Raw genomic sequence first — 16,246 nt, 5'->3', positions numbered from 1 at the left:
CGTGGTGTATGTGCTTTCAGGAAAAATTAATCTGGGGAGAAATATTTGATAGTCTAAGTTGTACTCTTATAAATGTTCTATGTCTGTATCTGTAGTCTTTTGTGTTGATCTCCTGTTTCTAGCCAAAGATGGTTTATTTTATAGAGAATGAATACTATCATGCTATTTCTAGTAGTGTGAAACATTTTGTAAAGTGATAACGGGATAGGATAGTATTGAGATACTTTAAGGCAGGATCACGAGGTACATCTGCTATCTAAGCTCTTCTACCTCATAAGCAGAGACATTGTAAGCAGGAATGAACCCATGGGGTCATCTTCTAGGGCTGCAATTTCTTCCCTGCTTGCTCCAGAAGGGTAGTCATCCACAGCAGGTTTCTGCCACCTCCAGTAGCCACCCTCCCTGCTCCACAGTGCCTGAAAGTCATTACATGGCAGAGGGGATGGGAGACCGGCTCTGTCCCTTCCCTTCCCTGCTTGCCCAAATTTGGCTTCAGCATGCCTTCCTGAAGCTGAACGGAGACATCCGTTCTCCCCTGTGGGGATGTGTACGGCAAAATGCGGCCCATCACGCTGAGGTTGATGATTGTTCTCTTCAAATGGGGGATAGTGATACTAAAGGCACCAAATAGTATTATGTTTTGTTGCAGACGGAGAAAGCTGACCGACGCCAGAACTTTGTCTCCCTTGCTTTACGTAAGCGCTACAGCTATCTGACTGAGCCTGGAATGAGTGAGTTGCTCTTACCAAAATACTAAGCCATTTATGTATGATTTTTCATAAGAAGAGACATTTTTTCTATAAACGTTGTATTTGGTGTCACTCTGGAAAAAAAAAAAAAAAGAAAAAAAAAGAAAAAAAGAAAAAATCCACCCATCTAAACCAAAACTCTTGGATGGTCTGTGATCTCTTGTGTTGTGAGAGCTTGAAGAATCCTGACTGGCAAGTGACGTGTTAGTTAAGTAAAAAGATAGTAATTTTTAAAAATGCCTTGTAGCTCCAGAGTAAGAGGATTGCTTTCAAAAAGAGTCTGTTCCTCTTCCCTTTGAAAGATCAGAGAAAGCTGCTGTAGATGGGAATGTTATGCAAAAGTTCAGCAAGGCTGGAGAATGCCATTCAGATAAGTGCTTAAATGTTTAGATGCTTAGCCAAAATGGACTCTCTCATATGTTATATTTTCCCTCTTCTTTCTCCTCCCCTTCTCTTTTTCCTCTGTTCCCTGCAGATGCTTTTTATTCCCTGGCACCACACACTGCTTTCTCTTAAATTTATGTTCCTCTTGACCAGACCTGTGGCATTCCCTTCCTTCCCTGTTAAATACAATAATTTATTTGGCTTAGCTTTTGTTCCCTCACCTCTCCTGTCTGAGGTTGAGTGCCACTGTTCCCCATTCCCAGGCTTTTTCTTGCCTTTTTTTCCCCCTTGTGACTTCTCAGTTGCTACCCTGCAACAGACCCTTTTGATATAGTTCCATAAAATCCATAGACAAACTTTCAGGTCTTGGGAGTTCCCACTGGATGGCTGCTGTTTAATTATTCTATAAGATCTGTGGCTTCTTTGGATCAGATGCGCTCCAGAATATATTACACTTCTCAGGCCTGGAAGAAGACTTCAAACATATAATATCTGAAGAAGCTATCAGATCTGCTGAGACCTCTTGATGGACTGTTAAGGTATCATCAAAGGCTTGATGGGAACTGAGAGAGAGGGAAAAGGAAGTTGCTTGAAAGGAGTTTGTTATCTGTGTATATTGCTTACAGTTATTCAGGCCTTATTAGGAAAAAAAACCAAAAAAACCCAAAAAACCAAAGTGGTCTTATTCACCAAAGGTCCATTAACTCTCATTCGCTAAAAGTTAGAGGGGGAAAAAGCAAACCCACTTGAGCTGTACTCAAAAAAAAGATGGATTAAACCAGTAGAAGTTCCTGACCATTCTTTAACTATTCCATCCCTTTTGACAATTGTAACTACTTAAGGCTGTGAGCTACTCAGAAGGGGTACGCAAAAATGATTGTGTTTGCCAGGAAGGACTGTAGACAGCCGTTTGGCCATCAGCCTAAGCACCATCTCCTGCCCGCACATAGCATGTAGTCAGCAACTGCCACTACCACCTGTGCCATGCTGGTGCTAGGGGAGGATGTGGACTTGGAGGTGCAGCTCTTCCAGGGAGCTTACGCTACCCAGCACACAGCCAGGGCTGCTGCTGCGGCTGCTTTACACCGCAGGGTGTTTGCTCCAGTGATTGTATCTGAGTGATGAACCTCTACCTACTTCCAGTGAATCTGATGGCACGGCTCCCGTAGTTTTGGTAGCAGCAGGAGGTGTTCTTACTCACCCAAGCTCCTGTGTGCGTGCATATGCACACATACAGACCTTTTTACCTCCGTACCCTTGCCAGTGCTGGTGCAGAAGAGAGCAAGGCAGCTGGGATATTCCCCCTGCCGTCCTGTTCTTACCCCTACTGAGGGAAAGGGACCGAGGAGTTCTGCTGTTCCCAGGAGTGAGGTCCTCTCAGGAGCACTGCGGTGTGTTACGCCTACTCTGTGCTGTTTCCTTGCAGTTGCAAGGCTGAGCGGGGGCCGCACGCATGGGTTCATTCAGTGCCTTCAGTAGTTTGGTGCACGGAAGGTAGTAACTAACATCTGTTTTCTGATAAAATCTTGGATGCAGAGTGATGGAAACTGTTAAAGCCAAGAGTGTCCAGTAGCCAAAAAAGGCTGTTATATAAAACCTCTCTTTAGTATATTATCTCACTCTAAAGTCTTGCACAGTTGTGGGGATTTCTTTGCTATTTCTAAATAGTAAAACTGCCCAGTTCCCTGCTGTTTGAGCTATGTCATAACTGCACACACTGGTAAATTACTCAATTTTCTTTGTACTGGTTGTTCTTCTCATATGCAATAAGGAGCATAGAAGAAGTATCCTAAACATGTCTGAATCCATGATTTAACAGGAGAAAGAGAGGAGCCTGCTTGCTTGATTGCCTCACTAGCTGGTTGTGATAGACGGGCTCATCACAGCACGGTGGGGTCCCTGTAAAGACATTTCCCAACACAAACCACTGAACAAGTTATTTTCAGAATGATTTGGGGGTTTGTTTCATGGGCTTGGGAATGTATGAACTTTTGGTGAATGTTAGCAGCTGCTGCTAATTAATCTCCATAATAAAGTCTAGCTCATTTAATGAAGTACACTATGTTTTCTTCTTGGGGGTGGGGGGGGTGGGGGTGGAGAAGCATGTTTGTGCTTAAAAATAAAATTGCAAGGAAAAATGAATGTTTCTTGCCATAGGCTGTGCCAGTCAGGCCTAGTATTCAAGCTCTCTTCAACCTAAATGTTCTCATACTGCAATATCATCAGCCATCCATGCTGCCTTCTGGGCTTGAATTGGCTTCTGTAGGACCAGCACATTTCTCCTTGCAGGATATGGACCTGTGTTATACTGAATATTCACTATTCTATAACAGTGTGTGTGCTTTGAGTTTAACAGTTTAGTATTAGCCTTGTTAAGCTTCTTAACTGTAACTAACTTAACTGTAAGTTACTGTCTGTCTGTAAGACAGATCAAGCAGGTTTGACAAATTATTAGTGTAACTCCAGTGAAAGGTACGTTGAATAAGTTGTTTGGATATTTTAGCTCCATTTCTAATTCCAACTTCAAAGAAAAAAAAGCCCTCTAAGTTACTTTCAATGTCAACTCCCTGAATGTTATTGCTGTATCAGAGGATATGTATGCTGTAATGGGATTCCCAGAAATACTGTCTTCTGGCATGAGTACCTCCTGTGATGCAAAATGTCATTGGTGATGATTTTGTTCGAAATGCTTATAAGCAAGCTGAGTGTTCTGGGGGATGCTAACAGTTAACAGGTTTGTCCTTGCCAGGAAGTTTTTGCATAATACATTGTTCTTTGACTGCTTTTCTAATGTTACCTTTTGAGAAATGTAAAGTTGAACAGGTCTGTCTTTGAGATGATACAAGAAATCTCCTCAAAAGGTACCAAGACACTACATCTTGTAGAAAAAGTGTACTCTTCTTTTAATGGCCTCTTGTGAAATGATTTTGTAAGGTTTACATATTTGTGCTTAATATAGCATACAAAATGTATTAATCTATGTGCTCGTTTTGACATGATATATTGTGCATGAATAAAAACTGATTCAGTTGCTTTGCTTGCTCACGTTTATCATATATCATACTTTCCATATTTCATGTATGACATATGCTTCTTACAATCATTTCATGTAAAGTTTTACTTTAGTTTTTACCAAACAAAAGGAATATTGCATGAGAAACAAATGCAAAAGTTCCTTTTCTTTCCTTAATTTTATTATTTTTTTTACAATATTGACTCAGAAAAGCTCTTGCTCTTATTGGCTTTGTGAGTGTGAAGCATATCCGAATTGTGCATGGGAGATACAGATTTGAATTTATTCCAGTTGCTTCACAGTTTGCACATCAATTGCCTGTCACTTAAAGGAATTTTGGGTTCTGCATGAAATAGTTCTGAGCGGTTTAAAAAAAAATTAGCTATCTAATGTCCTTCTATGCAAGTTTATATTTTGTATAGGTTCAATATCTGAACAGAACAACAACAACTGAAATTATTAAAAGGATAATTCTAATAGTTGTGCAAAGCAGACGTACCTAAACAGGCAAAATAGAACTGATACGAAAATTTCAGAAATAGCACATCAGAAAGTCAATAGGAAGTAAGAGAAGTAATTTTGATGTGGCTTTATTTTTACCTTATGGATTCCTTCTTTGTGTTTTTTGTTCTTCATTCTTTGCAGATTTGGTTGCTATGTGCTTTCTGTCTTTAATTTCATGTTGCTTTTTGGTTTGGACCAATCATCGGTATATGGCTCATTCCTATTTTTTTCTTTCCTTTTTTAAATCTTCTTTTGCCTCCTTCATCCTAACTCACGCAAACAATTGTACTTGCTTTTTGTAATATTACAACGTTTACTGACCTATTTTCTTCTCTGGTCTCTCTGTTTTTCAACCATTTTTGTTGATTTTTATGTTTGATTTTAATTTAACAATTTAAGAAACAGTTGAACGGAGTGCAGGAGCAACAAGATCCCTACCTGCTACTTACTCATACAAGCCATTCTTTCCAACACGGCCATACCAGTCGTGGACAACAGCTCCAATTACAGTGCCTGGGCAAACCAAATCAGGCTTCACTTCCTTATCAAGCTCTTCCTCTAACACTCCTACAGCTTCCCCATTAAAATCAATATGGTCTGTTTCTTCTGCTTCTCCAATCAAATCCACATTAGGAGCTTCTACCACATCTTCAGTTAAATCTGTTAGTGATGTAGCATCTCCGATTAGATCATTTCGGACAATCTCTTCACCAATAAAAACTGTGGTTTCGCAGCCTCCCTACAATATACAGGTTACTTCAGGCTCTTTCGTCAGAGCTCCAGCAGTCACAGAAGCTGCTAGTCTGAAAGGGCTGGCATCCACTACCACATTCCCCTCTCGGACATCTCCAGTGACTACAGCAGGGTCTCTCTTGGAGAGATCATCCATAACCATGACGCCTCCAGCATCCCCCAAATCCAACATTAACATGTACTCTTCAAGTTTGCCACTTAAGTCGGTCATCACATCAGCATCTTCACTTTTATCGTCCCCTCTAAAGTCAGTGGTGTCACCTGCTATGTCAGCAGTTGACGCTGTTTCATCCTCTAAAGTCATGATGGCCTCGTCTCTCTCGTCGCCAGCAAAACATGTAGCTGGGCACACAGATGTACCATTGCTTAATGGATCTGTGTCACCTCTGAAATACCCATCTTCTGCCAACTTAATAAATGGATCCAAAGCTGCAGCCGTTTTTCAAGACAAGATTGCTGCAGCTGCACATTCTGCAAGTTGTGCTGCTAACGCAGTTGCTGACACGGCTGAGAGAGTGTTTTCAACAGCTACAACAATGTCATTTTCTCCACTCAGGTCATTTGTGTCTTCAGCACCATCAGCTTTCCAGTCAATGAGAACTCCTCCTGCAGGTGCTTTGTACACAGCCCTTGGGTCAATATCTGCAACTACCTCATCAGTAACTTCATCAACAATAACAGTGCCAGTATATTCTGTAGTCAATGTTTTGTCTGAACCAGCATTAAAGAAGCTCCCAGAGTCGTCTCCACTTACAAAATCAGCTGCTGCGTTACTGTCACCTATTAAAACATTGACTACAGAGGCACGCACACAGCCTCCCTTTAATCGAACTTCATCTCCAATAAAATCATCCTTGTTTTTAGCACCCTCTGCTCTCAAATTGTCCACACCCTCTTCTTTATCCTCCAGTCAGGAGATACTGAAAGATGTTGCTGAAATGAAAGAGGATCTAATCAGAATGACTGCAATATTGCAGACAGATGTCACAGAGGACAAACCGTTCCAACCCGAGATACCAAAAGAGGGTAGAATTGATGATGAAGAGCCCTTTAAAATTGTTGAGAAAGTAAAAGAGGACTTAGTAAAAGTTAGTGAGATTCTGAAAAAAGATGTGTGTTTAGAGAGTAAAGGGTCGGCTAAAGTATCCAAAAGTGATCAAGGACACCTGTCCGAGGATGACTGGGTAGAGTTCAGTACAGAGGAGATTGATGAAGCGAGACAGCAAGCTTTGACAAGCCCTCCTATGTCTGTTCCAGAGAAGGTCCAAATTAAAACTAAAACCATGTCGGAAAAGGATTATAGCTTGTCAAAAGTTATTGATTACTTAGCAAATGATATTGGTAGCAGTTCATTAACAAACATAAAGTACAAGTTTGAAGAGGGGAAAAAAGAAGGTGAAGAGAGACAAAAACGCATTTTAAAACCAGCTATTGCTTTGCAGGAACATAAACTTAAAATGCCTCCAGCCTCCATGAGGCCTTCAACATCAGAAAAGGAGCTATGTAAAATTGCAGATTCCTTTTTTGGAACAGATACTATTTTAGAGTCTCCAGATGACTTTTCTCAACATGATCAAGATAAAAGTCCCTTATCTGACAGTGGCTTTGAAACAAGGAGTGAAAAGACACCTTCTGCCCCACAAAGTGCTGAAAGCACAGGGCCAAAACCACTTTTCCATGATGTACCCATCCCTCCCGTTATTACAGAAACGAGAACTGAAGTAGTTCATGTTATCCGCAGCTACGAACCATCGTCTGAAGAAATTCCCGAGCAGAAAGCAGAGGAGCTACCAGCCTCAAAGCCTAGCCCTACATTTATGGAGCTGGAGCAAAAACCTGCTGGATCTATTAAAGAGAAGGTTAAAGCTTTTCAAATGAAGGCCAGCAGCAGCGAAGAAGACGACCATAAGTGTGTCCTTAGTAAAGGTGTCCGAGTAAAAGAAGAAACGCATATCACTACAACAACTAGGATGGTTTATCATAAACCTCCATGCACTGAAAGCACGTCTGAAAGGATTGAGGAAACAATGTCTGTTCATGACATAATGAAAGCCTTTCAGTCTGGACGTGATCCCTCCAAAGAACTGGCAGGTCTGTTTGAACATAAATCATCAGTAACTTCCGATGTTAGCAAGTCTGCTGAAACTTCACCACAACATGCAGAGAAGGACAGCAAAATGAAACCCAAACTGGAGCGAATAATAGAGGTCCATATTGAACAAGGTAATCAGGCTGAACCTACTGAAGTCATTATTAGAGAAACAAAAAAGCATCCAGAAAAAGAAATGTATGTATATCAGAAAGACTTACCTCGGGGAGATATTAACTTAAAAGAGTTGGAAAAACATGATGCTTTTCCTTGTTCAGATGAACAAGGTCAGCAAGAAGAAGAGGAGCTCACGGCCGAAGAGTCACTTCCTTCTTATCTGGAATCCTCTAGAGTTAACACTCCTGTGTCCCAGGAAGAAGACAGTCGCCCTAGTTCTGCTCAACTCATGTCTGATGACTCTTACAAAACACTGAAGCTTTTGAGTCAGCACTCAATAGAATACCATGATGATGAGTTGTCAGAACTAAGAGGGGAGTCTTACAGGTTTGCTGAGAAAATGCTTCTTTCAGAAAAGCTAGATGTGTCTCATTCTGATACTGAGGAGTCAGTTACTGACCATGCTCTACCCCTTAGTGCAGAGTTACAGGGGTCTGATAAACGATGCAGAGAAAAAGTAGCTACTGCCCCCAAAAAAGAGATTCTCTCCAAAATCTATAAAGATGTATCTGAAAATGGTGTAGGTAAAATGTCTAAAGATGATCATTATGATAAAGTGACAGTGTTACACTACACTGGAGATGTTAGTAGTCCAAAACATGCGATGTGGATGCGCTTTACTGAGGACAGATTAGACAGAGGTAGAGAAAAGTTGATGTATGAAGACAGGGTGGACAGGACTGTTAAAGAGGCAGAAGAAAAACTGACTGAAGTATCACAGTTTTTTCGGGATAAAACAGAGAAGTTGAACGATGAGCTACAGTCTCCAGAGAAAAAGCAGCATAAAAAAAATGGCAAAGAAATACATTCTAGCCAGAGCTCTGCCAGCAGCAGCCCTGAGAAGGTTCTGCTCTCTGAATTACCGTCGTCCGGTGACGAATGGAGTAAGGTGAAGCAGTATGCACATGATGGGAAATGTTTTCCCAAGGTGGATGAAAGAAAGGCATCCAGTTTGCCCAGCAGTCCTGAAAAAAGGATATTTGTGCAACCTGCAGAGGACTCTAAACAGACTATGGAACACAAAGGAAGTGCTCAGCAGACTGGAGTACCTGAGGTTTCACAGACTGGATTTCAGCTGAAGCAATCAAAGCTCAGTTCCATTAGGCTTAAATTTGAACAAAGTATAAGTCCAAGGAGTAAGGACGTGACTCAAGAAGAAAAAAAGCTGGATGGTCAGTCCAAAATTCCAGTAAAGAAATCGCAAGAAAGTAAGTTACCAGTGTATCAGTTTTATTCCAGAGAGAAACACGCAAAGCAAGTAGAGGTCATTGATGGGAGCACAGCCTTACAGAAAGAGGTGAAAATACAGGAAGATTTTGTTCCAGGTAAAGCAAAAGCTATCGAAGACTTCCGTGCTTCAGATGCACAAAAACGACCTGAGATGAGTAAAGGTGTGGTGCCAGAATACTTTTCAGAACCACAGGCGAAAGACCTGGTGTACGGCTCAGACTCAACTGCGAAGGGACACTGGGACAAAAAGATCTATAGGACGTGGGAAAGTCCTGGAACTTCTAATCATCAAACACAAAAAGAAAAACTGTCACATGTGCTGGTTCCAGATACAGTAAAAGAAAACCATGTGGATCATGCTGAAACTAAAACTGACAAAAAAAGTGAATTTGCCACTGTGACAGAGCACAAACTGGCAGCAAATGGAATTCATTCAGAAGAAGTGAAGGAACTGACTGTCAAATCTCCCTCAAAAAGGGTTTTATACAGAGAATTTGTTGTCAGGGAGGGAGAACGTAATGGTGAAGTGGCTGATAAAATATCCAAAAGAAAAGAAGAAATTGCTGTGTCCCATATTCCAGTCAGAATTGTTGAGGAGAAGAGAACCATGCTTGATGGTGTCTATGAACTTTCAGCTAAAGTATCCCAATCAGCTGTGATTAAGGAGAAAGTTGAGAGGCAGATTGATTATATGGAAGACGAAAAAATAAAGTGTTCAGAAATCAGAAAAGTTACCAAGCAGCAGAGCTCAATAGGTCTAACTCCTCCCATTGAGGAAATGGAGCTATCCCCTAGCAAATCGCCAGATTCTTTAGAATGTAGTCCGGGAAAGGAATTTCCTTCAAGTGAGTTAGTTGACCCCGGTGCCAGCGATTACTTGGATAAAGTTGCACCACTAGCAAGCACTGAGGGAGTAAAAGAAATTAAGACCTTGCCTGTTTATGTCAGTTTTGTTCAAGTAGGAAAGCAATATGAGAAAGAGGTGCAACAAGGAAATATTAAAAAAATTGTCAGTCAGGAGAGTAAGACAGTACAAGAGACAAGGGGGACATTTTACACAGCTAGACAGCAAAAGCAACCTCCTTCTCCACAAGGTAGTCCAGAAGATGACACACTAGAGCAAGTGTCCTTTATAGATAGCTCTGGTAAAAGCCCTTTAACACCAGAAACACCGAGTTCGGAGGAAGTGAGTTACGAGTTTACATCTAAAACACCCGACTCACTAATAGCTTATATCCCAGGCAAGCCCAGTCCTATACCTGAGGTATCTGAGGAATCAGAGGAGGAAGCAGAGGCTAAGTCAACATCTGTAAAACAGGCAGAGATTGAGGAACCACATACTGACAAAGTGTTACCTAACCATATAAATAAGGACTCTAACAAAAGACCCAAAGGTAACAGAGTTGCCTACATTGAATTCCCTCCTCCTCCACCACTGGATGCAGATCAAGGCGAGTCAGAAAAGAAGCCTCGTTATTCCACTGAAAGTGAAATGGAGATGACAGAAGTGAACTTGCAAGATGAACATGACAAATGCCAGCTGGCTGAACCCGTAATAAGAGTACAGCCACCATCTCCTGTGCCACCAGGAGCAGATGTCAGTGACTCCAGTGACGATGAATCTCTCTATCAACCTGTCCCACTTAAAAAGTATACATTCAAACTGAAAGAACTGGAAGATGACCATAAAGAAACCTCAAAACCCAGAGGCCCTGAAAAGATTGAGAAACAGAAAGAGTTAGGACATCCCACTTCTGGGAAACCTAATGAGTTTGATGTTGGGCTTGAATCACCCCAGAATGATGTAGTGCAAAATGGGAGTAACAATGACCAGTCTGTCACAGAGTGTTCCATAGCAACCACTGCAGAATTCTCCCATGATACCGATGCGACAGAGATTGACTCTCTTGACGGTTATGATTTGCAAGATGAAGATGATGGTTTAACTGAGAGTGATTCTAAACTTGCAGGTCCGGCAGTTGAAACCAAAAAGGATGTATGGACTACAGAAGGCATTCTAAAGCAGACTGATCGCTGCTTTAGCCAGAGTAAGCTTGAAGTCATTGAGGAGGAAGGCAAGGTAGGCCCTGAAGAAGACAAGGCACCTTCGAAGGGTCCAGCTTCAGAAAAAGCCGGAGATAAGAGCGAACAGAAGTCAGGGGCACAGTTTTTCACTTTGGAAGGAAGACACCCTGACAGGACTGTATTTCCTGATACGTATTTCAGTTACAAAGTAGACGAAGAATTTGCAACACCTTTCAAAACGGTGGCCACCAAGAGTCTTGACTTTGATCCGTGGTCCAATAATCGAGGTGACGATGAAGTGTTTGAGACTAAATCAAGGGATGATGAGGCTAAGCCATTTGGTCTGGCAGTGGAAGACAGATCTCAAGCAACAACACCTGATACAACTCCAGCCAGAACTCCAACAGATGAAAGTACGCCAACTAGCGAGCCCAACCCCTTCCCATTTCATGAAGGGAAGATGTTTGAGATGACTCGCAGTGGTGCAATTGACATGAGCAAGAGGGATTTTGTTGAAGAAAGACTCCAATTTTTTCAGATTGGTGAGCATACTTCTGAAGGGAAGTCAGGGGACAAGGGGGAAGGGGATAAAAGTACAGTCACTGCCATCACACAGCCACAGGCAGGGGACAACACTGTAGAAACAAACCTAGAGAGACCAGTAGAAACAACAGCAGTTGAACATAAGCCCATCATCCAGGCCAGTGGAGATTGCATGGAACAAACACTTGGTAGTAACTCACTGGAAAAATCATCGGCAGCGGTAAATGCTTCTAAAGTTGATCCCAAATTGCGCACACCAATTAAAATGGGAATTTCTGCTTCCACCATGACTCTGAAGAAAGATGGCCCTGGCGAAGTGACAGATAAGATAGAAGCTGTGATGCCAAGTGGTCAGGGATTAGAAAATGAAACTGTAGCAGTGATTGCGAGTTCAGCTTCTAGCCAGACAAGCTGTAGGCAAACAGAAAACACTGATTTTCCAAAAGATAATTTTAATAACAACAACAATTTGGATTCATCTGCTGTCCCTACAGATGATATTACCTGTAATGTAGTGCTAAAAGAACATTTGGAACCAAAATGTTCCCTCCAGAAAGCTAATCAAGCGAAAAGCACTTCAGGAAAAGGTACAGGGACAACACAAGGACACAGAGTAAGAGATAAGCAAAAACCACATGGAGAGCAGCAAAAGTCAACAGACTTAGTAGGGGCTAGAGGAAAATCAAAGCTTCCTGTAAAGGCCAGCTCAGTGAAAGAAGTCTTTTCACAAAATAATCTCCAAAGCAATACAGGGAGTAAAGTGAGAGGGGCTAGTAAGCCTGACAAAGCAAAACAAAATAATTCTTCTCCCTGTCTAGAAGCAAGGTCTAGGATTCCTGTAAAAAATACACATAGGAGTAACCTAGCTAGAAGAACTCCAGCCCTGCCAAAACAAGAGCAGGTAGAGAAAGAAAAAACAAAACAGCTTCCTTCTAAATTACCAGTAAAGGTAAGATCTACCTCCGTCACCATGACAACAGTTAAAGTAAGGAAAAATCAGCTTAGGGAGGTATGTAAACATTCTATTGAATATTTTAAGGGAATTAGTGGTGAGACATTAAAGCTTGTGGATCGTCTATCTGATGAAGAGAAAAAGATGCAGTCAGAGGTCTCTGATGATGAAGAAGACAGTACATCAAGGAACACATCCTTATCAGAAGCTACTCAAGTTTACCAGCCTTCCATTACATCGAAGTCTGCTAGAGACATGAGAACAGAGGCAGCATCTATAAAATCAAAGATTGAAAAGGCCGACAGTGAGAGGAGGAGGAGTAAGAGGACTGGTGAGAATGAAGGCAGTCAGGTTTCTGGAGCTCTCATGGCTCACCTCGTGGAGATCAAGCCTAGTTTGTAAAACTTTCAACTTGTTGATCCTAGTGCATGAACTGTTGTGATTGCCTGTGGAGTGACTTAACTGTAGTTTTCATTCTGTCATTGTCATCTGTATGTGCTGTCTTATACTCTTCTTTCTTCCTTCAAACAAAGCCTGTACTGTAGAAAGCTAGTGAAGCATGCCAAAGACATTCATGTAACTCAAAAATTGATGTAATTCAGAAATTGAAAGATTTCTTTTGTGACAGCAAATTTGTTCTGTCAAATTAGAGAAAATAGATGATAATCTGGTCTTGGTGGTTTCCACCAGTAATTGAACAACTTGTGTACAGTCTAACAGCTATATTGTCAGCATGTTTGGTTTCATTACACGACATCATGTAGTTTGACATTTGGCTTTACACAGGTGAAAATCTAAAAGCTATGAAAAAAAGTTGCTTTGTAGGTTATTAGGACACACAACCATTCTAGTAAAAAATATAAGCACTGGCAACTTAGTCAAATTAAAGCTATTATTTATAATAAGCTATTGTCCAGTATTGTGGTTTTCTGTGCAAAACCTTTTTAATCGACAAATTGTAAATCACAGGTCCACAGAGTCCATGTGAACGGACAGATATAAGGATGGCAATTGTAGCTGATCACCTAGGACTTAGCTGGACAGGTAAGCTTTTCTGCTTTAATATTGAAATTAGTCTTCGCTAGTACATTTGCAGAAGTAGTCTTTTACCGAAATCTGCAGAAAGGCTGCGTCAGGCTCTCCCAGACTCACAGTGGGCGCAACCTCCCAAAACCTGCAACACATTACTGGGCAAAGGTGCCTAATAGGAAATTACCCCATGGGTCTTGCCGTTAATCAAACAGAAACTCATAGGGAAAACAGCTAAAATGGCTTTCCTCTCAAGATGCTTACCCAAGGAGTCAGGCTCAGGGCTGCCTCTGTGTCTGGAGAGCCATTCCCCAAAGCCCTGGCGGTTCCAGGGAGCCCAGCAGGGACCCAGCAGGTTGGTATACTGGTGGGCAGAGCTGGCCCTTCACAGCCTTACAGCTGCAGCAGCCAGCTCTTCCTGGGCGCAGGTGACGACAGCACTAATGCTGAGCTGCATAGCAAGCTCACAAAGGAGTAAGCATCACCAGAAAACCCAGGATGGATAAAATAGCAGTGATGAAGCAGTCTCCACAGAGGTTTTTTTCACCATGTTTAAGTGGCTTGCTGAGTATAAACACAATAATAGCTCACAGAGATGACTGAATTTCAAAATTATGTCTGTCTTAGGAAATTGAAGTGTGAGTATATAATGCCATGTTCATCGTTATCCGCAAAGTTTGTGTCAGGTAGTTTTGTTGACATCTGTGTGATCTAAGAAAGGTAATATTTTTAAACCTGACAGGATGATTGAGGGATTTGTGCTTTGTTTGGTGCTTTTGTTGTTAGTTTCTTTTCTTGCTTGCCTTTTTTTTTTTTTTTTTTTTTTTGTCTTTATAGAACTGGCAAGAGAACTGAATTTTTCTGTGGATGAAATAAATCAAATCCGAGTAGAAAACCCAAATTCTCTTATTGCTCAAAGCTTCATGTTATTAAAGAAATGGGTTACCAGAGATGGGAAAAATGCTACAAGTAAGTTCAAGTAGTTACTGTTGTTGTTTATAAGTTATAACCCATTTCATCTGTTGCCTCATCTAAGTAAGTTAAATTGAAGAAAACATTATGTCTTTTGCAAACCACTGATGGGAAGGAAGAAAAAAAGACGTTTCAGTTATATTTTTACCAGAAGTCAGAAACATGTCACATTTATTCAGTATACATGCAGAAGGAAATAATCTGTTCTCCATGTCCATAACCGGTGGGATAACTAATGAACTTAAGTTCCAGCAAAGAAAATATTGAGGAAAACTTTCTAATAGCAAGGAACATGAAACATGGGAAAGTTAAGTTAGGTAGCTTCACCGTACTGCAGGTCTTAAGAAAAGGCTAAGCCTCCTTCTGCGAGAAGTGATGGAGACACTGATTCTGCGCTGATCCTGTTGGTTTTAGCTGTGCATTTCACTTGAATTGCTCAAATTGAAAGAGAGGTTTTAGGTTTTGTGTAGGTCAGTGGTGTTTGTTACCGTTCTCTAATCTACACACTCCTACACAGTGTTTGAGTCTGCTTTGATCTCTTCCACTGTTAAAGTAATTTCCAGTATTACTCTGTTCTTGCAACAAGATTACTGTAAATGAGATTTCAGGATGTATTGCATTAATACCTACATGGCTACCTATTCTGTTGTTCCTCGAAACAGAATGGTGAAAGTAGCTTTACACTCTTTTTACGCTCCAGTAAAGGATATTTTGTTTCAGTAGTAAGTAAATATGTTCTTAAAGAACTCTCTGACCTTACTCTTTGTGCCTTTTGTGTTGTAATATAATAATGCTTGGGGGGGAGGGAAGGCTCTTAATAGATTTATATCTTGAGTAAGTAGGCAGCAGAACGACCACTTGGACAAATGACGGGGTTTGCTAGAACCAAAGGCAGTGGGACAGAAACACATGCCAGCAATCCATGGTTAATGCAATGTGAATGTAACTGAGAAAAACGATTACACAATTGTGCAACACTGAACTTTTTTCTGACATGTTCTGTTTGTTTTTCAGCTGATGCCTTAACTTCTGTATTGACAAAAATTAATCGAATAGATATCGTGACACTGTTGGAAGGACCAATATTTGATTACGGAAATATTTCAGGCACCAGAAGTTTTGCAGATGAAAATAACGTTTTTCATGATCCCATTGATGGTAATTGAATTCCATGGTCATATTTAGTTCAGTGACATGTCCAATAATACAATGATGTTGTATAAAGTAGTCTTTCAAGAAAGACAGTAAGTGCTACAGAAATAATCGAGTTTAATGGTAAAGGTTTTTCCTCTGCTAAAGCATGCTCATGGTATGATACACAGGTTTCACATTAGTATCTCAAAGAATAAGCAGGATCCCACAAACATATGCCTGAGTAAGCTTGTTCCCACCAGCCTCCGTTGACAGTACTTTAATGTTTTTCTCCAGCAATAGCTCTTCTTTGAGGCTTGCCCATGTATATTTTTAATGTACTTGGTATCACATACTTTTCAAGTTACCTGGAAATATATGTATATTCTTTGACTTTCTGTATAAGTAAGTAAGAGCAAGAATTCTTAAGAATTCTCTGAAGAAAAAAAAAAGAAGGAAGAACAAGGGGGAAAAGAAAAGTGCTGAGTAAGTGCACAGAGTAAATTAATGTGCAGTTTATTACCAAGCCTCTTTGAGACAGGTGGACATCCATTACTTTGTAATTTTCACTTGGACCATTTCTACAATGGCAGTGGAAAAATAGGAAAACGGTTTATTAGTGCATGAGAGAGTATCTTTTCCAGTCTATTAACGGGTAAAATTATGTAATTATTTCCACATGAAGGCTCTACCAA

The 16,246-nt window shown here is 40.9% G+C and overlaps 1 protein-coding gene across 7 annotated transcripts in view; it reads left to right on the top strand.

The window, feature by feature from the left end:
• The window catches only part of ANK3 (ankyrin 3), a 381,110-nt gene that overhangs the window by 341,383 nt on the left and 23,481 nt on the right, over positions 1-16,246 (top strand). For 4 of the 7 annotated variants that reach the window (XM_080402708.1, XM_080402710.1, XM_080402709.1 and 1 more), the window contains 5 exons: positions 650-731; positions 5,050-7,626; positions 13,389-13,463; positions 14,286-14,417; positions 15,435-15,578. In XM_080402708.1, the coding sequence (XP_080258834.1) occupies positions 650-731; positions 5,050-7,626; positions 13,389-13,463; positions 14,286-14,417; positions 15,435-15,578 (3,010 nt within the window). The remainder of the gene's footprint in view (positions 1-649; positions 732-5,049; positions 7,627-13,388; positions 13,464-14,285; positions 14,418-15,434; positions 15,579-16,246) is intronic. The other 3 variants (XM_080402712.1, XM_080402714.1, XM_080402713.1) reach the window with 1 other exon arrangement.

Source organism: Falco punctatus (assembly GCF_963210335.1).
Source record: "Falco punctatus genome assembly, chromosome: 9".
Classification (NCBI taxonomy): Eukaryota; Metazoa; Chordata; class Aves; order Falconiformes; family Falconidae; genus Falco; species Falco punctatus.
Note: the sequence above shows the minus strand (reverse complement) of the source record. Positions and strands in the feature narration are given on the sequence as shown.